This window comes from Lynx rufus, unplaced genomic scaffold (genome assembly GCF_022079265.1).
Source record: "Lynx rufus isolate CCGP_SWC_20201006 ecotype Redwood Valley unplaced genomic scaffold, mLynRuf1.p SCAF_9, whole genome shotgun sequence".
Classification (NCBI taxonomy): Eukaryota; Metazoa; Chordata; class Mammalia; order Carnivora; family Felidae; genus Lynx; species Lynx rufus.
In genome coordinates, this window is record NW_025814897.1 from 59854964 (window position 1) to 59878942 (window position 23979).

The 23979-nt window shown below is 45.8% G+C and overlaps 1 protein-coding gene and 1 pseudogene across 7 annotated transcripts in view; one reads left to right on the forward strand and one right to left on the reverse strand.

Moving 5' to 3' along the window:
• The window catches only part of NUMA1 (nuclear mitotic apparatus protein 1), a 72400-nt gene that overhangs the window by 29662 nt on the left and 18759 nt on the right, over window positions 1–23979 (forward strand). For 4 of the 7 annotated variants that reach the window (XM_047071239.1, XM_047071235.1, XM_047071241.1 and 1 more), the window contains exons 1-6: window positions 1956–2117; window positions 7845–7918; window positions 14345–14430; window positions 20160–20239; window positions 21330–21412; window positions 21979–22059. In XM_047071239.1, the coding sequence (XP_046927195.1) occupies window positions 7877–7918; window positions 14345–14430; window positions 20160–20239; window positions 21330–21412; window positions 21979–22059 (372 nt within the window). In that variant the 5' untranslated portion in view covers window positions 1956–2117; window positions 7845–7876. Of the gene's footprint in view, window positions 1–1447; window positions 1629–1955; window positions 2118–7844; window positions 7919–14344; window positions 14431–20159; window positions 20240–21329; window positions 21413–21978; window positions 22060–23979 lie in introns of those variants that run through there. The other 3 variants (XM_047071237.1, XM_047071238.1, XM_047071236.1) reach the window with 2 other exon arrangements.
• Window positions 9359–9636, reverse strand: LOC124504984 (60S ribosomal protein L39-like; annotated as a pseudogene).

The window sequence follows — 23979 nt, forward strand, 5'->3', positions numbered from 1 at the left end:
AGGCCAGTGGAACAGTGGGTGTATGGCACATAGTATGCACTCAGTAAGCAGTAGCTATTTACTATACCTTGTTTTCTCTCTTCTTACATGATTTGTGTCATCTCCCCCACTTAAATCTATAGATGGCCTTGCTGTCCTCCCAGTCATCCCTCACACTTTTCTCTCCTTTACAGTTTCTCTCTCTGCTTCCAACCATTGCGTTGTCTTCATCCTGTCTCTGCAGTGTCTCATTCCTCTTCTTTCCATTTTCCCTCATTTTACCCTCTTTTGTGGCCTTATCACCTGTCTCCTGTTATGGTAGCCTCTGACCTGCCTCCCTGCTGTTAGCTTCATTCTTTTATATACCAGAATCATTTCTGAAAGTTCAGTTCTCATCGTATCACATCTCTGTGTTAAAAATAAACATTCACATCTTTATTCAGTTTCTTGGTTTCAAGTTCACGATTCTTTAATTCTGACCCCACCTCACCCTTTAAGTCTGTTCCCAGACTACTTCCACAAGTCCTCTCTGCTTTTCCTTCCCCCCACCCTCCTCTATCTACTTCTGTCTGGGGAAATTTTACCTACCTGTTACAAGATCTAAATTGAAATATCACTTCGTTTTCTTAGTCTTTTTACCTACTCTTTTTAGAATTTTTATATTCTTTTGTGGGAGTTAGCACATACTGTCTTGAAATATAATTTTCAAGGCACATTTCTTATTTTCTGTGTAATTATAACCTAGATCAGTGTAGAGGCTGGGTTTAATTCATATTTGTATACGCCATCAATGTCCTATAGCAGTGCCTTGCACATAGTAGGTGCTTAATATTTTTGGTCTAAATAAAAGATGGGGGGGCGGTGTCCTCATAACTGCCTGGTGAGTTTCTCTTGGAGTCTTGGTGAGAGTCACTGTTCAGTGGGTGGAAATGCTGTGGTTTTGTTTTCTAAGAGTCCGACATCTTTTCTTACCCGCCATGGAGGAGAGGCAGAGCCTGTAGGCTCTGCCCATGGGTCCCAGTGCCTGTAACTGTGAAGGGGCTCCAGCCAGTGCCTGCCGTACTAGGTCCCGTGCCTTGGCCCCTCGGCCCCTCCCCACAAATGCTCAGCGGAACAGGGGATTAGGTTCTGGCAGCACAGCTGGGATTTTGGCGGCCATTCCACAGTCGACAATAGCACGCAGCCACCCGGACAGGACCGCGCAGGCCTGCACTCCAAGGCCACAATCTGCCTGGGCTTCTTGTTTGGGTGGCCGAGGGGGAGGAGCGGGCAGAGCGCGGAGTCCTGGCCTTGCCACGCAGAAGGTACGGGCTGGAGAGATTCCCTCTGGGAATGGGCTTGGGGGGTGGCCTTGTCCCAGGGCAGGCGGCGCTCGCGAAAGGAGGCCGGCGCTTTGTGTGTGAGCGGCATGTGTGTGCTTAAAGACACAGCCGCCCCGCCCTGGAGCCGGCAGGAAGCAGCCCCGCGTGAAAGGGCCTGTGTCCTGCTCCCCCTCCAAAGCCTCTGTTCCCGGCTCTTCCTCCCTGCCCCGCGCGCCGCCAGGCAGGGGCTGAGCTAATCATCAGGGCAGTCCGTCGCTGGCCAGAGAGATGGACAGGCTGTCACTGCTGTGTTAAGAGAGCGAAGGGGGAGTGTCCGGGTGATACCAGGTTTGTCAGGCAGGCCACTGTGAGATGTGTTTTGTGTATTTATGCCACAGTTTGCCTTGGCTCTTGCCACTGTTGCCGTTCAGGATTTTTTTGTCTGCTGGCTCCTGCACCCCCCTCCCCCCTCCCGTGCGTCCTAGTCTTTCGTTCGTGGGCCTAGCCTTCGCGGCCCCTCCTCTCCAGTGCGCCCCTCCTCTCCTTGCCCCCGACTGGCGCCCCTCCCCCCCCTTCCCGAGAGTTCCCTGCTTTCGCTGTACTCCCAGATCGCGGAAGCTTGCTGTGCCTTTAAAGAAAGCAGACTCCTGGCTGTGACGCACTTCTGGCTGTCAGCCAGGAAGATCGCTCCTGCCAGGCTGACTGAGAAGAAAACCAACAACTTTTCTTTTGTGTGTGGGGTTACTTTCCACTAGCCCCCCCTTCCTCCTCTCCTTTCAAGATTTAAATGCTAATGGCGGATTAAAACCTGTAGATACGTTTGGCTTTGGGAGTCTGGTAAGGCCCCCCCCCCTCCCCTGCACTGAGACTTTTTCTCCCTCCCTCTTTCTCTGGGTTTTTGTTCAAACATGGACGAGGGGGTGCGGTGGAGTCCCCCCCTCCCCCCCCTCCGCTTTCCTGCGCCATCCTTAAAGGGGAGGGAGAGGAGAGGGAGCGCAAGTAAACACTCAGAAACAGGCGCTGGGAGCAGAGCTTGCCAACATCCGGGAGTTGGCGCCTTTGAGAGCAAAGGGTTGCTTTCTTTCCCCCTCGCGTAGATAGATGTCAGCGTGTTTTTGTTAAGAGGGGGAAAAGCGTGCGCCTGCACATTGAGCTGTAGAGACAGCTCAAGAGAGCTTCTCCGTTCCTGAGTGAGGCCTGGGTGTGTACGCAGTGGTGGGGAGTGAAAAAGGTTCATTTTGGCCGCGGGTAGCGACCAGGGTGTGTGAATACAGCAGTGGGGGCAGGTGCTGATGAACTGCTGAAGGGGGCTTGGGTGTGTATGTGCAGTATATGGCTATAGGCCCCAGGTCTGCTTCGTGATGGCAACCCTTTTGCCCACATCCTTCTGATCTGGACGTTGCAGAGCATGGGGGGGGGGGAGGGGCAGATATCAGTAAGCCACTTTTGAAGAAACCAGGGAAATCTTAGTTTCCCTTGCATTCCTTCTCTTGTTCCTCACCAGAGCTCTGGGCCAAATTCTAGGCTACATAGAAGGGTTGGTCTGTGTGAAGAGGGGGAGGCCTGAGTCCAGAGTGAGTCCCTTTTAGGGGACCCAGGAAATATACCCAGCAAGCTGGTTTGCCCTGATCTCAGGAATGCAGAGAAACCCTGTGGAGTTAGACAGGACAGCCTATCCTGGACACCACAGGAGTTGAAAAGGATTGTATTTTTTCCACCTGGGCTGCTCTTGGAGCCACTGGTCCTTAAGCCTTTTATGTCCTCCAGGCCAAGAGATGCACCAGCAAGATATTTCCTATTCTGTTCTTTATGATGAATTAGTTGATGGTGACATAGCTTGGCCTTTGCTGGCCCTCTCTGGGGTAACCTACCAGGTGAGGTCTGGGTGCTTGCTTGCCGGTGCCTCCTGACCTATTCCTCCCAGAGTTAGAGGAGGAAGACCTCCCTCAAGATCAGGGTGTTTACTCTTTGGATGTGGGGGTTATTCGATGGTGGGATATCTCTTCGAAAGGTGTACAGAGCATGGAATTTTTATGGCTGCAGGCAGGCAGGCTGTCAGAGTAAGTAGTGGCAAATCTTGCCATTGAACATGGGCTTATAGATAGGACAGGCATTTTGTTTTGTTTTAAATAAATGTTTATTATTTTTGAGAAAGAGAGCAGGGGGTGGGGGGCGGGGTGGTGGGAAGGGCAGAGATAGAGAATTCCAGGCAGGCTCCCCACCGTCAGTCAGCTCTGAGCCCCATGTGGGGCTCAAACTCACAAACCTTGAGATTATGACCTGAGCTGGAATGAAGAGCCTAACCAGTTGAGCTACCCAGGTGTCCTTATTTTTTTAAAATAGGCTCCACACATAGTGTGGATCCCAGTGCAGGACTTGAACTCAAGACCCTGAGATCAAGGACCTGAGCTGAGACCAAGAGTTGGATGCTTAACCGACTGAGCCACCCATGTGCACTCAGACATTTCCCTTGTGAGCTCTGAGCCTGTGAGCCTTTGGAAATAAGGGATAGAGAGGGGGTGGGGCTTGGGAAAGGATGCCTTGAGGTGGGAGTTTGTGTGGGATTTGGGCCAAGAAATTCTGGGAGTGGGAGCTATCACCTAAGAGAATGAGCTTTCAGTGGAGGCAAGGGCTTGTGATCAGTACAATTTTGTAGTTTTCTGGGACCAAATTTCACTTTGGTGTTATCTTGAGGTAGGGCTGGTGTTCTGGCAGGCAGTAAGTGAGTTAAAGATGGTCTCAAAAGGAGCTGGCAGGGGCTTGGGGTAAGGAGAGCAGTGCTGCCACAACACAACTCAGACCCTCTGGCATTTGACCTATCACTTGGTTAAACCCTTGGAACTGAAACTTTTCTTGAACAGACCCCAAAGCTTAGCAACCTGACCCTCTGGTCTTGGTCCTTGCATCTGAGCAGGTGGTTTGCATTAGCTTTAGTCCTGGTAGGAAACCATGGCTAGGTTTTAACTCTTTAAGACCCAGAGAGGGTACAGGCCAGGTGGCTATGCGTCTTTGAGTGTCCTTTTCCTTGTCCTGATATATCTTTTCTAGAAACAGAGGGATTCCTGTAAATGTGGGGCTTGGTCCTGATGTAGGAATTTACATTATATCGGTTTTGAAAATGTAAAGAGGATGCAAGGCCATAAGTTTATAAGGTAGCTTCTTCTGTGTCTTGTGTCTTTGTTCCTTCTTGAACTCAGGGAAGAGAGGGCACCTTATCAGGTCTGTGAAGTCTCTGAGATTCTGAGGGTACTTCTTTTCACATAAATGGGTAGGTGGGAACTCTGAAGGTGCCTTGAGAAGCCTTGGTTTGTTTGTTATTTGGGGATTGTGGGTGGGTGGTACCTGATCACATTGGGTGGATCTCAGATCCTTTTGTGAAATGGTTCTGAGCTACAATGCGGGGATCTGTTTTTCCATCACCATGACCATCACCCAGTCTTCTGGGTGGGGCTTGCCTCAGATTTCAGGGGGAGGGTGGGGAGGATGGTGCTTTGGCTGGGAGCCCTCGGGTTCTAAGCCAAGGCCTGCTTAAAGCTATAGTCCCAATCCGAAGACTAGCCATGCCACTGGCTTCAGTCATTCGTTAACCAGAGAAATGAGTGGCTGTCTGTCCTAACAGCTCCCACCTCAGTGTCCTGTCTCTGGAAAAGTGCTTCTTTATGGGCTTTGAGGTGACAAAGTCATTCTGGAGTGCCTCATGTTGAGTATTGGATTCTTCCTGTTTCCTTGCCTGGGGAGCCCAGAAGAAGGCATTTGGCCTTGACACCAGTTTTCCTGAGCAGTGGAACTAGTTTTAGACAGGCTCCCCCAAGGAGGACATAAGGGTTGTATGTTTTGCCTCTGAGATGAAGGGAAGAGGTTGGTTAAACCTCAGGTCATTTTTAGCAGCACAGCTGTGGAATCTCTCAGAGGGGGCAAGATCTACCTCCGGTTGCAAATAAAATTTCTGACCGAAAATTTGGACCTCTCCAGACAGCAAGTCTAGAGGCAACAGTGGGGATGAGGGGGAGGTGATCTGGGCCTCATTTCCCTTGTTCCTAAATAGCTTAGACTTTTTTTTTTTTTTTAAGAAGCCCCAATAGAACATGGCCATTGCTGCTTTCACCAGGACCAGGCATGGTCCCTCTAACTTTAGGCTGGCCAAGCACTAGAAGAGTCTTTTTGTGGTGCAATAGTTGAGACCATCTGTCTTCATCCTTGCTTGGCCCCAGGGTGCTAGGCATTCAGTGCTGATGGATAGGCCATGCTGGATGAAAATCATCCAAGACTGAAGAACATTTAGGCCCTTTAGCTTCTTTGCCCTCCTGAGAGTTCCCTTTACCACTTCACTTGGGTCTTACCAAAGCCCAGGTGAATTGGCTCATTTCCAAGACTGTGATGTTGGTATTACAGGTGGGTATTATTGGCTTTTGTGGGGTCAGGAAGCACTTAATTATAATTAACAGTTATATTTAGCATTTAATTATTTTCAATATTTTAATGCTTCATGTATGTTTAATATCATTCCTCATCCTGCTGTAAGCTCCTCAGAGGTAGGGGCCATGTCATTGTCTCCCATTTCCCATGTGTCTTCCAGCACAGGATGAACATATGTATGGAGCAAGAAAATAACCTTTTTGCTTGTTTGATAAGCACTATACACTTGCATAGGAAGGAATAAGAAATGATAGGGAGTGGATTACCATCAGATTTATGTATATCTTTCCCCTGCTAGACAGTGGGCACCTTATGGACAAGAATGGAGTCCCAACACATTGAACACAGAAGGTGGCTAGCAAATGTTGTTTCCAAAGAACCCACACCTTAGGGGATACTAATATGTGGGGAAAGTTACAGGTGATGTGACTCTTAACCACTCTTGTTCTTCTTAGAATAGTGACAGACTGAGTACCTGTGACAGGAGGTGGGTGGTGGGACTGATTGCCCCCATGATTTGTGGGAATTCTGGGAGCTCCTGGGAGGTGTTGAGGAATATTTAGTCACCAGGTATGTGGTCTCTTGGGCAGGTTGGCAGGCAGTTGGCTGATTCTCAATGGGAAGGGAAATTGGAAGCAGGAATGCCAGGACAGGTACCTAATCCTTCATTAAATGTCCCGTGAGATCTCTGCCAGAATTGGATGTGGCATCATCCAGTCCCTCATTTGAACCATGTCTTTGACATTTCTGTGGGAGATACACAAATCCAGAATTTGGAGTTTTCCCTTTAAGGACTTGTTAGGTAGAATTTGGATACCTGCAGAACGAGCCAGAAATCAACCTTTCTGCTTAAGATTAGTGATTGTGTATTGTATACCTACCATATACCAGGCACTATGCTATTTGCGTTATCTGCTTAGTCTTGAAGCATCACAGTAACCCAGGGAAGCGTTTGTGATTCCCGTTTTGTAGAGAGGAAACTGAGACCGAAAGAACTTACGCTACTTGTCCAAGGTCACAAGACCAAGGTCACATGGGATCACCATTCAGACCCATGCCTGTCTGAAAAGCCATGTTTGTTGTATGTTTTATTTTTTTATTTTTTAAATGTTTATTTTTGAGAGAGAGAGAGCTCGAGGATAGGAGGGGCAGAGAGAGAGGATAGAATCCGAAGCAGGCTCCAAGGCTGTGAGCTGTCAGTACAGAACCCAGTGCAGAGCTCAAACTCATGAGCTGTGAGATCATGACCTGAAGTCGGATGCTTAACTGACTGAGCCACTCAGGCACCCATGTTCTATGTTTTAAGGGCACCATGTCCCAAAGAGGAGGGTTGAAGAACAGCCTTGAATGTTATATTTTCTGTGGAACAGAAAGATTGCATGTAGAGCTTGTGGACATTGAATTAAATGCAGGATTCTTTACTGTTACAAGTTTTACAGTAATTTTATTTTATTAAAAAATTTTTTTTGATGTTTGTTTATTTTTGAGAGAGAGACAGAGCATAGGTGGGGAAGGGGCAGAGAGAGAGGGAGACACAGAATCTGAAGCAGGCTCCAGGCTCGGAGCTGTCAGTACAGAGCCCGATGTGGTGCTCGAACCCACAAACCATGAGATCATGACCTGAGCCAAAGTCGGATACCTAACTGACTGAGCCACCCAGGCGCCCAAAGTTTTATAGTTATTTTATTTTATTTTATTTTATTTTATTTTATTTTATTTTATTTTATTTTATTTTATTTTATTTATTTTATTATTTTTTAAATTTTTTTAATGTTTATTTATTTTTGAGAGAGAAAGCACGAGTGGGAGAGGGGCAGAGAGAAAGGGAGACACAGAATCCAAAGCAGGCTCCAGGCTCTGAGCTGTCGGCACAGAGCCTGACATGGGGCTCAAACCCATGAGCCGTGAGACCATGACCTGAGCTGAAGTCAGACGCTCAACTGACTGAGCCACCCAGGCGCCCCTATAGTAATTTTAATGTGTACTTTGAGCTTCTTTCTCAAAATTCCCATGGTGCCTTGGTAGATTTAAGTGCTGCGTGAAGAGAGATTTATTTAAATATTCAGAGCCAGTAAATTGAACCACTTCCGCCTTCATCGTTCATCATGGATATCTGATATAATTAACTGCTCTTCTTTTGGTTTTCAGGTGCATTGGGGTGACTGTTTGGTGTCACCAAGATGACACTCCATGCCACCCGGGCAGCGGCACTTCTCTCTTGGGTGAGTAGTCTTCCTCTCTTTTTGTTGAGAATTTTCCCAGAAAGTTTGGAGGGGTGCGAGAGGGAACCAGGGCTATGTAACGTCTTCTCGTCTCCAGATTAAGGAAATAACAGTTTTCCTTTGCCTTTCTCCTTAGTTTTTAACTTTTATTATCCCTGGTGATGTTGCTGCTGACCATGGTCCATAACTCTGCTTGTGTGGCTTAGAAGAGTATTATCTTCTAAGCTTCTGTATACCTCTTAGGAGAAGTATAAATTTCTTTTCTCATGGGACGGTTGGCTGCAGCACGGCATAGAGACCCATCTTCATTTGCTTCCTGTGCATTTTCCTAACTAGAAGGGTTTATGCTGAACTTCAGTAACATGCAGGGACTTTGGTCTTGAAAGGCCTTTTATTGTAGGGCAAGGTTCTCCTTGCTTTCTTTACCATGCTTCTGTCTGTTTCCACTGTTTTCCTGTTGCCTTCTAGATTACTTAAATCCTTGTGCTAGATCTTTTCATACATTTGTCCAAGACAAACAATGGCAAATGAAGGAGTAATACCGAGCACTGGGAACATAAAGGTACAGAGAAACAGGAGGCCACAGAGTGTAGTGATGACAAGCATGGACCTTGGAGTCAGACAGCCTGATAGAATCAGCACTCTCACCTGTGTGCATGACCCAGGGCAAGTTACTTAGCCTCTCAGCACCATATTTTTTAAATTGAAATAAAAATACATCATAGAGTTATTATGAGGACAATGAAATAATGTTTGTAAAAAGCATTAAGCACAGTATCTGAATAAATAATAATTCTTGATACTTAAAATATTGCCAGGGCATGCTATATGGTACAGGGTATTTTAGTAGTCACCCTGACTACTGATCAATTAGGGCCAAGTGAAAAGCCAATCAAAAAAATTACAGAATAGTTTGAAGGACATGAATTTTTAATTTCCAAGTAGGGTGGGCTTAATAAGACATTGTCTTTAATTGCTGTAAATCTCTAGTCAAGAAATGTGTTTAATATACAGGATGTACGAGGGTGCCTGAGTGGCTTAGTCGGTTAGTGTCTGACTCTTGATGTCTGCTCAGGTCTTGATCTAGGGTCATGAGTTCAAGCCCCATGTTGGGCTCTGCGCTGGGTGTGAAGCCTACTTTAAAAAGAAAAAAAAAAATAACAAAACGTACATTCTTAGTCTTCAGTTTCTGAAGTAAATGTGAATTTTAGTTGTACAGTTTAAAATGGGTATTTTTATATTTATAGTTTACTTATTTTATATTTCCATTACATTTCAGTTTATTTTTCAATCAAAAGGTCTCATGTTTATTACTGAACCAACCTACTGGTGCAGAAGCATAATGACAGAGAAAAGTCATTTCCTTGATAAAACAGATCTGCTGTGCAGGTAGTGGGAAGGTGATGGAGTAGGATGTAATGGAATAGGAACATATGACTTTCAGACGGCATAAGTGTGTGCCATCTCATGTATGATCCCTTGTAGACCCAGCGTCGTTCTTCTCCAGAGCTGCCTCTTGGAGTTGTATCAGATTTTATTACCAGTTTTTATCCGAATCCACTGGAGAATGGGATGATTCTGCTTTTGTTTCTTGGCCAGGAATCGCTTGATCCTGAAAGTCTTGTGAGAAGACATACTGAGAAACCACACCACACGGCACAATGGCAGTAGCGGAGAAGAGGAGAGCTCAGTGTTTTATATCTATGTTAGAAACATTGTCTCTTCCTTTTCCGCCCCTCATCCCTAGGAAGGGGCTGGTTGTGAGCTATGTCTCTAGTTCAGCAGATTAACTGAATATTGGGGGATCCTTCAGCCACATTCTTTTATTTTTTTATTTTTATTTTTTTTAATGTTTATTTATTTTTTAAGTTTTTTTTTCAACGTTTTTTATTTTTATTTTTGGGACAGAGAGAGACAGAGCATGAACGGGGGAGGGGCAGAGAGAGAGGGAGACACAGAATCGGAAACAGGCCCCAAGCCATCAGCCCAGAGCCTGACGCGGGGCTCGAACTCACAGACTGCGAGATCGTGACCTGGCTGAAGTCGGACGCTTAACCGACTGCGCCACCCAGGCGCCCCAATGTTTATTTATTTTTGAGAGAGAGAGAGGCAGAAGGTGAACAGGGGAGGGACAGAAAGAGAGGGAGACAGAATCTGAAGCAGGCTCTAGGCTCCAAGCTGTCAGCACAGTGCCTGACATGAGGCTTGAACCCACCAACCGTGAGGTCATGACCTGAGCAAAAATCCGATGCTTAACCAAGAGCCACCCAGATGCCCCTAGCCACATTGTTTTAAGTTCATCAGTTTATTTATTTAGGTCCTAGGTTTGGTTTTATGGTGAATACTACCATTACAGAGAACAGACATAGGGTTAGTCTTATTTAACAGCAAATACTTGCATACTTTTTTCAAGAGTCAGAATGAACATGCATTAAAATTATTAATATATAGTTACATAGAAATTTTCAATTTAAACAAAAGATTGGGGCATCTTGGTGGGTCATTTTGTTAAGCATCTGACTTTGGCTCAGGTCGTGATATCCTGGTTCTTGAGCCCAAGCCCTACTTTGGGTGAACACAAAACACCACCTTAGGTGAGCCCCTCTTCTCTCTCTCAACAACCCCCCCTCCCCCGCTCCTCCCAGGATTCATTCTCATTCTCTCTCTCTCTCTCTCTCTCTCTCTCTCTCTCTCTCTCTCAAAAATAAATAAATAAATACATATATACGCACACACACATACATACACACACAAAAGGCAGCTAAAGTGGATTTTATGATACTGTAGCAGCATCAAATAATACTTGTTACATTAGGGGGAAGAGTGGCATAGAACACACACATGTGACAATTATAGTTGTGGTTTAGCAAAAAACAACGTAGGAAAAAAGACTAGAAGGAAATACTTCAAAATACTAAAAATGCATGGATTAAAATACTAGAATGAGTGGGTTCCCTCCCCGCCAGGGTTTCAGTAATTTATTTTATTGTGTCAAAATGAATTTATAGTTTGCTTGAAGTGTATCTTGAAATTGTTCCCTACCCAGAAGTTACCGTGAGTAAACTGTTATTATAGGGAATAGGGAACTTTTTAAGATTCAACAACCTTAAGTAACTCTGAAAACCTTACAGGCAGCTCTTGGGTTGTTTATTGTTTAGTGAGCTTGGCCCTCACTCTTGTGTTTTGAACCAGACTAGTGAGCTTCTCCACTTCCTCAGCTTTCCAACAATTTCTCATTTGAGAGCAAAATAATGCACAGGAATAAAATACATTTTTATATCCATGAAAGAAACTGTTGCTGGATTCTTACTTAATTGGTGTGGGATGAATCCAGATTCCTTAAGTGACTTTAAATCCGCTAACTGGTGTGATTTTTCAGTCTTGTTAGTGACACAGTCCTTGAATGTTTTTCTTAGATTACAGGTATTAAAAGGAGGCTGTTTTGGGTGCTTAAGTCTTGGCACTCTCTTCATTTTCAGCTGATGGAAAAGGACCTTGGCCTGGTCCTTCAAATCTTCTTCAAAATCTTCGAAAATTTACACTCGCCTTTCCTGACTAATTAGATCAAGCGTGACAAGATGGTATAAATGTATTGTCTTTAAGGCTTCAAAGAGAGGTCATATTTTATGTTCTACTCTTTTTTTCCCCCCTTAACTTTTAGCCTATTTTAATTTAGATCCATCTAGAAGTTGTTTTTTTAAAACTTTTTTTTATATTTATTTTTGAGAGAGAGACAGAGCATGAACAGAGGAGGGGCAGAGAGAGAGGGAGATACCACATCTGAAGCAAGCTCCAGGCTCTGAGCTGTCAACACAGAACCCGATGTGGGGCTCAAACTCATAAACTGTGAGGTCATGATTTGATCTGAAGTCGGATGCTTAACTGACTGAGCCACCTAGGCGCCCCTAGAAGTTGTTTATATTTTTAAGTTTATTTATTTTGAGAGAGAGTGGGGAAGGGGCAGAGAGAGAATTCCAAGCAGGTTCTGCATTGTCAGCACAGAACCTGATGCGGGACTCAAACTCACAAAGTGCAAGTTCATGACCTGAGCCAAAACCAAGAGTTGGACACTTGGCTGACTGAGCCACCCAGGTGCCCCCCTGCCTTTTATTTTTAAACATACATTTAAAAAATTTTTTTAATGTTTATTTTTGAGAGAGAGAGAGACAGAGCATGAGCGGGGGAGGGGCAGAGAGAGGGAGACACAGATACTGAAGCAGGCTACAGGCTCTGAGCTCTCAGCACAGAGCTTGACTCGGGGCTGGAACCCATGAACCGTGAGATCATGACCTGAGCCAAAGTCAGACACTTCACCGACTGAGCCACCCAGGTGCCCCTAAAAGTTGTTTTTAACATAAAAATATTTAACTGAATAAATCGTATCATTTCTGTGGCTGAGTTATTGTTTCTTTTTATTTAATACTCTTGATTCTCTAGTGCAGTCAGCCTGTTTAACTACTGAGAAGTAAAAGTTTTGCTACATCTACTTCATTATTTTAATATTATTAATAATAATAGTGCTTTGCATTTAGCACTTGTATTTTGTTACATATTCTTGCACCCATAATTCCATTTGAACGCACACCAGTCCTCTAAAGTAAACAGCAAACAGCGTAGGAATTCCATCCATTGGGCAAGTGAGAAAGTAGGTACGGAGAGAAATAAGTTGATAACAAAGGTTCCTGGCAAGTTCGTGGAAGACCTGCACCCAAAATCTTTATCTGGGAGCTCTCATCCCAGTACCAATTCATTCATTTCTTCATTTATCTACCTTTCTTTCTGTCAGATTATCTAGTAATCTCTACACCCATTGTGGGGCTCGAACTCACGACCCTGAGATCAAGAGTAGCATGTGCTTCCAATGGAGCCAGCCAGGCGCCCCATAGCCCAGTACCTTTTAAAGAGCACATTTGTAAACAGAAACTACTCATTGCACATAATAACCACTGTGCTGAAGTTCTTAAAAATACCTTGTTAATAAGCAGCCTAAGTTCCCTTCTTACCTCAGTCTTGCATGTGTGATTGACTGACTTAGCAAACCCTTTGTTCCTCTGGTAGTAACAAAGGTGAAGTTCAGCCCAGGCTTCTTCTGAACTTGATGCCTTTGGAATTTCTGAGGTTTTCCTGGAGAAGTTGACTGTATATGCTTGTTGAATAACCTGTGTACCTGACTCATTCGCAGGTGACTGACTGCTGGTGAGTTTTCTGGTTGTAAAGACTGATTTAGGTGGATGCCTGCCTAAAGGCAAAGAAGAGAAAAAGGCAATTGAATCAGGATTGCCAAGTTTCTCTCTGGGGTTCCCAGCTCTTCTTTTCCTCCCTTATTTTTTCTTTGTTATCTTGTTCTCTCATCATTTCTCCCTGTGTCAGCCAAAGGTTTATGTCTGGGAAGGATTTTTAAAATGTGTAAATAACAGGGGTACCTGGGTGGCTCAGTCGGTTAAGCATCTGACTTCAGCTCAGGTCATGATCTCACGGTTCCTGAGTTCGAGCCCCGCATCGGGCTTGGTGCTGACAGCTCAGAGCCTGGAGCCTGCTTCGGATTCTGTGTCTGTCTCTCTCTGCCTCCAACCCCCCCCCGCCCCCAAATAAATAAACATTAAATAAATTTTATTATTAAAAAAAATTTTTTAACGTTTATTCATTTTTGAGAGACAGAGTGTGAATGGGGGGGAGGGGCAGGGAGAGAGGGAGACACAGAATCCGAAGCAGGCTCCAGGCTCCGAGCTGTCGCACAGAGCCCGATGCAGGGCTCGAACTCACAAACCACGAGATCATGACCTGAGCTGAAGTAGGACACTTAACTGACTGAACCACCCAGGTGCCCCAACGTTAAATTTTTAAAAAATGCATTAGCAAAATTTTGTATCTGTGTGATAGTATATAAAACATACATAGTATTTAATGTAAGTTTTGAATAGATATTTCAAAGTCCACGGGATAGAAAGGGCTATAATGTGAAAATTTGAGCTATGGAGGGTTATGATGTAAATATTCAAGAGATACAAAGAGCAATAATACAAAAAAACCTTTCTTTTAACCTGCTTCTGACTCCCCTGTCCATAGAGGGAGTGGTGGTACAGGACGGTTTCTTGTGTGTTCTTCCAGAGCCATTTTATGCCTAGTTATAGTTAAATTATATCCCTAGTGCTGGAGCATCTTCGGAGAATTTTGGCTCTCATTTAGTTGAAGCCAGAGGAAGGGGGGTCTGAGGCTGCACGCAGGTGGCTGTTACTGGGCACGTGGCTGCAGCAGCTTCTCTCGGCTGAAGTGCAAGCTCCGAGGACCAGCTGTTCTTCGCGCCTGCGGCCTGCAGCTGTGGGCACCCACTGTGAGCAGGCTCATTGTCGGCATCTGGGGAGCACGGCCAACGCAGTGCTCCTCACACTCGCAGTGGGTCACCAGGCTCTCCCCTTTGTTTCACAGGTGAACAGTCTGCACGTAGCCAGCCCCGTGGAGGCCGTGCTGCAGCTCCAGGACTGCAGTGTCTTCCTCAAGATCATTGACGGCATGTGAGTATACACCACACCCCTCTCCAGCCTCCCACGTGAGGCTGAATGTTGGGCTGGGGACCACATTTACTCCTTTTCCTTGCCGACAGCTGTGACCAGAAAGCATGGGCAGGATTGCCAGCGTGGGGCCCCGAGGCAGGAGCACACTGAGCTCATTGCCTAGTCACTCTCTCTCTCTATGGGAAGAGGTTTCGCTCTGGTCCCATCCCATGGCTTCCTCACTCTTGCACAGGAGAGCCTGCAGGTCTCTGTGCTTTCACAGGATTTCAAGAGTCTGCTCTGGGCCTCCCTGTCCTCTTGTCTCAGTGAGAGTCTTCCATACCTTCTCGTGGCTCTGGCCTGTCCTTACCTCACAAGCCCTCCTGGCAACCTGTAAGGCCAGGAGGAAGAAAGGGGAAGCTCTTGCACTTAAGGGAAATAAGCAGCACCTAGAAATCTTATCTCTAACTTGTTAGTGTGCCACAGATCTGCCCCTTTCTAAACCATTAGAGCTTTTCTGGGGGTTTTGCCTGCCTCATTAACTTGCTTTGTGAGGTCGATTAGCATTTGATAAGCTGCTTGTTGTCCCCTAGCCAGGATTCTAGTGAGCTTTTTTTTTTTTTACATCTGTCTTTGAACGTCTCAGTTATCTGGGAAATCAGCGGAGTGGGCCTCCCCCTTATATCTTCCCTCTCTGGAACCAAGCAAAGATGTAACCTACAGTTACAAGGGTCAAGCTGTAACCTACAGTCATTTTTTAAGGCTCGTATAGTTCATTCTTTTTCCTCTGTCATCAAGCCTTCAGAAATTAGGGCAAAACTGACCTTCTTTCACATCTTTGTGCTGTGGGCAGAAGTAGAGGTCAGCCATAATGTAGAGAATTGAGGGGACAGAGAGGACCATCCCTTTTCAAAGGAAAGCACGGTAGACAGCCCCCAGGTCAGGGATAGTCTGAAGTGTTGACTGAGAGTGTTCTTGTTCCACACGTAGCAGGTAAGAACTGGGGTGGGGGCTTCAGTATCTCTGTGAAGCAGTTTGGCTACCCCTTCATAGGGAAAGGGGCAGAACTGAGCTTGTCAGAGGCAGGGGCTGGATCTGATTCACCTTGAGTTCCTCTGCGCCTAGCTTGGGACAGTACATTGATTCGGTTTTGATTAATGTTTGTTGAGTAAGTGAACAAAAATGTAGTTGATACTGTTCATCACCGAAGTCTAGTGGGGCTGAGTAGCCTAGAACAGATGGATTCAGCAAGAATGGTTTTTGGTTTTAATTTTTTGAATGTGTTTTTTGAAGTGTATGTTGGTGGTGGGATGTCTTATAAGGTTTTTTTAAAGTCCCTGTGGCTCTAACTAGCACCTGCTTTAGTGCCTCTGAAAGAGGTCACTATTTTCTTACTTTGATACAGATAGTACCATTTTCTTTCCCAGTTACCCAGGCAGGACCTTTCAGCATCATCTTGAATTCCTCCCTCTCCTTGGCAGTGATTCTACTAGGTCATCTTCCTCTCATTTTGTCCTTTAGAAGACTTCTCACATCTCTGCCTCACTCTGGATACCTGGCCCTCGTGGCTTGGTTCTGCTCTAATTTGTGCGTATTCCCAGGGCATTCCTGTTCATGTGACCTCAGGAACCTTCTTCCTCCAGTCCTTCTTTCATTGTGGTGCCCCACAGCTGGTGGACCTCAGGGATGGACTCTTTATTGCCAGGAGGTTGAAATCTACAATCTCCAGCCTTGGCATTGAAGAACTTTGATCAGGGACTCATCTCCTCCCACCAGTCTTGTTTCCTACTCATTTCTAACTCCATACCTACCCTATTTTTTTTCTTCCTGGATCCTGTAGAATTTCCTAAGTTCTGGATTTTATTTTATTTTTTATTAAAAAATTAAATTTTTTTAATGCTTATTATTTTTGAGAGAGAGAAAAAATTAGCAGGGGAGGCCCAGAGACAGGGAGACACAAAATCTGAAGCAGGCTCTAGGCTCTGAGCTATCAACACAGAACCTGACATAGGACTCGAGCTCATGAACTGTAAGATCATGACCTGAGCTGAAGTCGGACACTTAACTGACTGAGCCACCCAGGCACCCCTAAAAAAATTTTTTTAATGTTTATTTTTGAGGGAGGGAGAGCGAGCGAGCGAGCAGGGGAGGGGCAGAGGGAGGGAGACAGAGAAACCAAAGCAGGCTCCAGGCTCTGAGCTGTCAGCACAGAGCCCGATGTGGGGTTCGAACCCACAAACCACAATCCTGGCCTGAGACGAAGTCGGACACTTAACCAGTTGAGCCACCCAGGCATCCCTTGATTTTATTAATTGTATCATGGTACTGCTCAACTTGTTCTCCCCGCCGTCGCCCCCCTCCCCCACCCCTGCCACCTCCACCCCCAACCCAACCTTGTTGCCTGTAAACTGGTAATTGGATCCAAGCTTGATTAGCGGAAGGGTTTTTTGTTGTTGTTTTCTTGTTTTTGCACAGATTCTTCATAGGAGAATTATGTACCACCTATAAGTTAGCATTTTGCAATTCTTTTTTTTTAATTTAAATTTTATTTTTTTTAATTTACATCCAAATTAGTTAGCATATAGTGCAACAATGATTTTAGGAGTAGATTCCTTAGTGCCCCTTACCCATTTATCCCATTCCCCCTCCCACAACCCCTCCAGTAACCCTCTGTTTGTTCTCCATGAGTCTCTTCTGTTTTGTCTCCCTCTCTGTTTTTATATTATTTTTGTTTCCCTTCCCTTATGTTCTTCTGTTTTGTCTCTTAAAGTCCTCATATGAGTGAAGTCATATGATATTTGTCTTTCTCTGACTAATTTCACTTAGCATAATACCTTCCGGTTCCATCCATGTAGTTGCACATGGCAAGATTTCATTCTTTTTGATTGCCGAGTAATATAGCCTTTTGCAGTTCTTAGTGAAAGGAATTATCTTTCAAACCCTAATGAAGTGGTAGATCTGCACAGTTAACATCAGTGGCTGGTAAAATCATTAGGCTGACGATACCTAAGCCTACTATTTAATTTTAATGTCATGAAAATATGGGCAGCCAGGTGTGATGCTCTTTGTGTTGTAAAAGTACAGTAGGGTGTAGCATGGTTTTTGGTATGTGTGTTTGTTTTTGTTTTTGTTTTTAACTTAAGAATAGATCAAGGTGGGATGCTTGGTTGGCTCAGTCATTGGAACATGCAACTCTTGATTTCGGGGTCATGAGTTTGAGTCCCACTTTGGGGGTAGAGATTACTTAAAAAAATAAAATCTTGGGGAAAAAATAGATCAAGGAGCGTTTGTTTTTGAGGAGATCAATTTCCTTAGCTTAATGACAAGAGCAGTAGAAATGTCCAAGAGGTAAGCATGTGTATCCTTGGTTTAGCAACTGTAGCTTGGTAACCTGGTGGGAAATTTTCACTGGGAGGGTTATAAATTCAAGATGCACATTTTCCAAGTTGTCTTCTAATGCACTGCCTGAGCCTTAGACTAGAAGTGAAGGTGTAGGGAGGGTACAAGAGGAGGGAGAGAGAACACAAATACATGTGTGTGCGTGTGTGCGCGCGCGCGGTGGAGGGGAGGGGCTGTTGAAATTCCACGGTAACCCTAATCTCCATCTCGGATCCAGGCCAGTGCAAATCAACTTCCTTTGGGAAGACAGATGTGTTCTTGGTGAACGTGTTCTGGCTTTTTCATTGTGGATGATGCTACTGTTGCTAACCTAAATCAGATGCTGGTTCTCCAGGGAAGGCCGTGGAGGATGGCAGGGTTGGTGGCAGATAGCAGCTGTGGGGCTTGAACAGGTCTTGTTCTTTGGCCACTTGGCCTTCTCTCTGGGAAAATACATTGACATCAGCCCCTCTATCAAGTTTCCCTTTCTGTTCTGTGTGAGAATAGCCTGAAGCAAAAAGGCTGTCCCATCTCTGATACCTGTGAGACTTGACTAGCAAAGTGTAGTAGAGTCATTTTGCCAGAAAACCTAAAGCTCTGACATTTGTGTTACTGACCTTGACCTCTCCTCTTCCTGTTATAAAGCATCCTTCATCTGTTAGTCAACTCATATGTACTGAGTACCTCCTGTACCCTAGCTTTCAGGTCACACAGTTAGAGGGGTCATTTGTAAGTGATGCTGTTGTATCAATCAGTGCTGCAGAAAGTCCTGAGGGGGAGGAAGGAGTCATGACTGGTAGTGGTTGTGGATAAGACTTGAACTCACTTTTTAAAAAAAATTTTTCTAATGTTCACTTTTGAGAGAGAGAGCATGCAAGTGAGGGTCAGAGAGAGGGAGACCCAGGATCTGAAGCAGGCTCCAGGCTCTGAGCTGTCAGCACAGAGCCCAAAGCGGGACTCAAACCCACAAACCACGGGATCATAACCTGAGCTGAAGTTGGACGCTTAACTGACTGAGCCACCCAGGCGCCCCTGAACTCACTTTTAAAGGATGGGCTGGATTGTTCCAGGTCCAGCATGTTTAAAGCATATTCCATGTAACTTAACTTATCCTAGGGGCTTAGTGGGGGGAAAAAGAGGTTTTGTGGTCAGACAGGTTTAGGAAATAATTCACATTATATCCTTTTCTTTAGAAAATGCTCGGTTTGGTTTAGCCCAGCGTTTCTCAAACATTTAACCTGAGAACCCTCTTTGTATCTAATGGAGTACACTTAGGGAAATTACTGCTCTGTGCTGAGGCAAGGAATCACAATGTTCCAGATTGTGGGTAGGTAGGGAAGATGGCTCTTTTAGGAGCCTGGGAGGAGATTGGCATCTCCTGATGGCTTTGTAGGAGTCCCTAATCACACACCAGCTATCCAGAAAATGGCTCGTGGGGGGTTCACTTGGAAGAATCCTTTGTAATCACGTGGGAGAGGAAGGGAGGTACATTCGTGGTCTTGGCTTGGGTGCTGCTTACGCTTTGCAGGATGTCCGGCACTGCTAAGTTCTCTGGTTCTCAGGCCCTCCCTGCCCTCCAGAAAGTTGACTGAAACCTGGAACATTCAGTAGAATCTGGAGGTTGAGGAACAAGAGGCCCCTTTAATTAGTATCTCCAGCCATAGAAGCCCAAGGAGAAAAGTCTGCTTTCTGACTTGTAGTGAAGCTATTCCCCAGTGAGGTTGACAGGGCAGTTAGCCTGAGCACCAGGGGCCCGGGCTGTGTGAGGGCTCCCCCTGCTGCCTCCCTCTCCCCATAGCTCTCTCAGCATGTAGCCTGCCCTTCCAGTTAAACAGACCAGCGCAGCAATACCCAGCCACTTGAGTGTTGTCCCTTGGCCTTAGCCATCTCAGCCTTTGATCTGTTGTGTTGAACTTTGCCCTGTCCCTTCAGAGCCTTGGGAATTCCCTCCTGTTCTTTCAGTTCTTTGACTTGTTTTTCCCTTTCCATCATTTGTCTTACTCTCACTGTGTTTCCCAGGCTTTCTGACCTTTTACAGTTAAGCCATTCCAGACTACTGAACCTAGCTTCCCCTTCGTCTCTGTCATCTTCGTCCTCTCCCCTCGGCCCCCTTCCCACAGAGCCTTTCATATTCATGAAGAGGGTGGCAGAGTTTTTTCCAGAAGGACCTTCTGCCTCAAGTTCCCACTTCTCACCCACCACACAGTTCCTTCTGACCAAATGGTGTCTTGGTATCTTCTCCCCTGCCACCAGCATCTCTCCCAGATCCAGTGCAGACCAAACCTGAAGGAAGGGGCAGGTGGCATGGAATGGAGTAGTGAGGGGGGAAGGATTGCTAAGTACTCTGGTCCTGATACTTGTTCTTTTTCTAGCCACGGCACTGATGAGGGGCAGCAAATCCTGCAACAGCCGGTACCAGAGAGACTGGACTTTGTGTGCAGTTTTTTGCAAAGTAAGCACCTTTCTTACCTAGCTGAGAAGGAGCTGCTTCCTCAACTCCCAGGACTTTGGGAGTCCAGAGGAACCAGCTCACAGGTGTCTGGAGGTGCAGAGGCTCAAGGCTGCTGACTCTGTACCACAGAGATGAATATAACTGTTTCCCTGGGTCTGGTGATGCTTATGCCGTCAGGGAAGAAGAGTGTCCCTTCAGTCCCAGAGCCCATCTCTAAGATCCAGGTAGAGCCAGAGAGTCAGTTTTTAGGACTCATCACCTTGGGCTCCCCCCCCCCCCCCATGCAAGGAGTTGGAGGAGAGGGATGGATCCATGTTATCCTCTTTCCCTTGTAAGAAAAACATTCCCCTGGATGATTTTGAATAAATTACCTAGGCAATAGATGGGGCAGAGGCAGATTTAGGTTGAGGTCTTGGCTCTTCTACTCACAGCTTGTATGGCCTTTCTGGACGTAGGTTTTTTGTCTATAAGATGGAATAATTGCTCTTAAGGTTGATAGGTAGTAAGAACAGATGTAAAGTTAGCACAGTGTCAGTTCCCCTCCCTTGTACAGTCATGGACACAGAGTCCTCCTCTTTGACACAGGAGCTATCAGCCATCATCCCCTCAGGAGAGTTATGGGAAAGGTGATAATAGATTTAGATAAAGCAAAGGTTAATTGATAGTTGGCATAACAGCAGAAGAACCAGGTGTCCCTAGTCCTCCTGATCTAACTCAGCTTCAGGCTTCCTCTACAACCTTACTTGGAATAAGACCCTAGAGTGACCTGGAATCTCTGGTTCCTTCTCTGTGGTGCTGAGCAGGAGTTGATGCATTGGGTGGGTGAGTGCAACGTCATGTCCCAGTGCTGCTGTGGATTCCTAGCCTGCTTTTTTCTTGAACTATCCCTGTAGTCCTTGGGCTGACCTAGGATAGAACTAACTTCAGGTGGAAATGTGTATGTTGGGGGAGAGAGGACATAGGAGCAAGGAGACTTATGTCTCCTAGCCCCACCAGAGACGGTGATTTTGTTCTACTTTGAGGTATTCTCATGATCTCAGGAATTGTGTCCAGGAAATTCACCCTGTTTTCTACATTGTCATCTTTACAGAAAACCGAAAACATCCCTCTTCTCCAGAATGCCTGGTGTCTGTGCAGAAGGTGATGGAAGGGTCAGAGCTGGAATTGGCCAAGGTATCTATGGGATATCGGATGTGGGGGTGGGAGGGTGGCACCAATTGGACCTGCCAGGCCTTCTCTTGGTGATGAGTACTTTATTTCTGGGGCTCATGGAGGTTAGAGGTCAGCCATCTGGCTGAGGCAGAGGCTGATTTAGCCCAAGGAGTCTCAGAGCCCATGCCCTATGACAGAGATTACTAGACTATTACTGTGAGCCTCAATGAAGACGTGGCAGGAATTGGGCCTCACCCAGGTGTCATAGTCTTCTTTTTAGCTCAGTCTCTTTCATTCCCTCCACTTCCTGTTTCTGGGTGCTGGCCCATAGAGGGCAGTTTAAGCTTTGTAGTTAGGTTCCATGAGTCCAGGAATTCAGTTGTACACCAGGCTTTTTGTACAGTGGGCAGTAAGTCCTCAATCAGGTGTTTCCTGGTGCAGTTAAGGGCAGGGACCTGGGGCTACTGAGTTCTAGGAGCTTTGGAAGAGCCTCTGGAATAGTTCAGAGTCCCCAGAATATTCCAGAGAGGGGAGCACTGAGAAGAGAGACAGTCCTGCTTAGTGACTGTCTTCTGTTTGGCTTCTAGATGACCATGCTGCTGTTATACCACTCCACCATGAGCTCCAAAAGTCCCAGGGACTGGGAACAATTTGAATATAAGATTCAGGTAAGCCCTGTGTCTCCACCACACCTGGTGGGCCTAGCTCGTGCTTCACCCTACTCCATTGGTTTTCTTTCAACAACGTATATTGTTCTTTTAAAAAATTAGGTTGTAGCAATTCCAGCCATTCTTTATAGGATGTCTGGAAAATATTGAAAAGCGCAAAAGAGGGAAATAACAATTGCTTCTAATCTCATTTCCAGAGACAACTAACTGCTAACTTTTAAGGGATATACTTCCAAGTCCTTTTGTGTGTGTGTGTATGTGTGTGTGTGTGTGTGTGTGTGTGTGTGTGTGTGTGTGTATTTTTTTAATGTTTATTTATTTTGAGAGAGCAAGAGTATGAGTAGTGGAGGGGCAGAGAGTGAGAGGGAGAGAGAGAATCCCAAGCAGGCTCTGTGCTATCAGATTTGAACTTTTTTTTTTTTTTTTTAATTTTTTTTTTTACCGTTTATTTATTTTTGAGACAGAGACAGAGCATGAACAGGGGAGGGTCAGAGAGAGAGGGAGACACAGAATCTGAAACAGGCTCCAGGCTCTGAGCGGTCAGCACAGCCCGACGCGGGGCTCGAACTCACGGACCGCGAGATCATGACCTGAGCCGAAGTCTGATGTTTAACCGACTGACTGAGCCACCCAGGCGCCCCATGAACTTCTAAACCATGAGATCATGACCTGAGCCGAAGCTCAGAGTCAGTTGCTTAACCCACTGAGCCACCCAGGTGCCCCATTCATGTTCGTATATTTAACTGTGGTTGTAAACTCTGGTGGTAACTCTCCTGTGTTGGGATAATATGTAGAAATTGTGAGTGTATATTTTTACACAAACTGTCATTCCATGTGTCTCCTTTCCTCTAATGGGAGGGATTAGTGAGAGAGAATATCTTTGTCCATCATGACCGTCTAGCTCAGAGCTGTTACCTTCTCTCCCCTCCTCTACTTGGTCCCTAAGTGCATTTGCTTCACTATAGAGGGAATGACCTGGTTTCCAGGAACTACCTGCCTGGAAGGGTCTGATGTTGGCTTTGCTTCCTGTATGAACAGCTGTCCTTTATTTCCCAGAGCAGGAGGAGCTGGGATGCCACAGTGGGTAATATAGGTGACTGGGGAGGGGGGGGGGGTGGGCATGGGCAATGCCTAGAGAGCTGTGGCCTTTCACATAGTGGTAAAAATGTTGAATCATCTCATTTTATACTCATTTAGCTCATGGCTCTCCTCTGAGGTTGAGGTTGTTGTGGCATGGGTAGGATGGGTGTCTCCTTCATTTAACCTTTTCTCTGCTGCAAGCTGGCCACAGACCTGGTAGAAACAAATTCTTTTTTGTTTGTTTTTAAAGTCCATTTATTTATTTTGGGAGAGAGTGTGTATGAGCAGGGGAGGGGCCGAGAGAGGGGGGAGAGAGAATCCCAAGCAGGCTCCGTGCTGTCATTGCAGAGCCCAGCACGGGGCTTGATTCCACGAACTGTGAGGTCATAACCTGAGCCAAAATCAGGAGTCAGACCCTTAACGGACTGAGCCACCCAGATGCCCCAGAAACAGAAATTCTAAAAGATAAGGAACTATATAGCAGGCTGGCCAGAAAAGTCCAATCAACTCTGTAGCTTTGGAACTCAGACAGAGATGGGCAGATTTTACAGCTGAGCTGGTGGGTAAACTTTGGATGAGCCCTGGAAGTGTTCTCACTCAGAGAACAATAGTGAGGGTCATTTGGAAGAGGGCAACATAGTTACTTATAAAAGCTTTCTGTCTGCACTACTGTCTTTGCCCATTTTCTTTTTTGTGGTCAGGAGTGAAGTCAGGTGGGAACTCTTTCTGACCCTGGGTCATCTTCAGGGGAACCGAGAGGGCGGGAGCCAGCAGGGCAATGTGTCTCTAGTAGAATGTTCTCAGCTGGACTGGGGGGGCTTTAGGCTTTGAGAGGAAGAC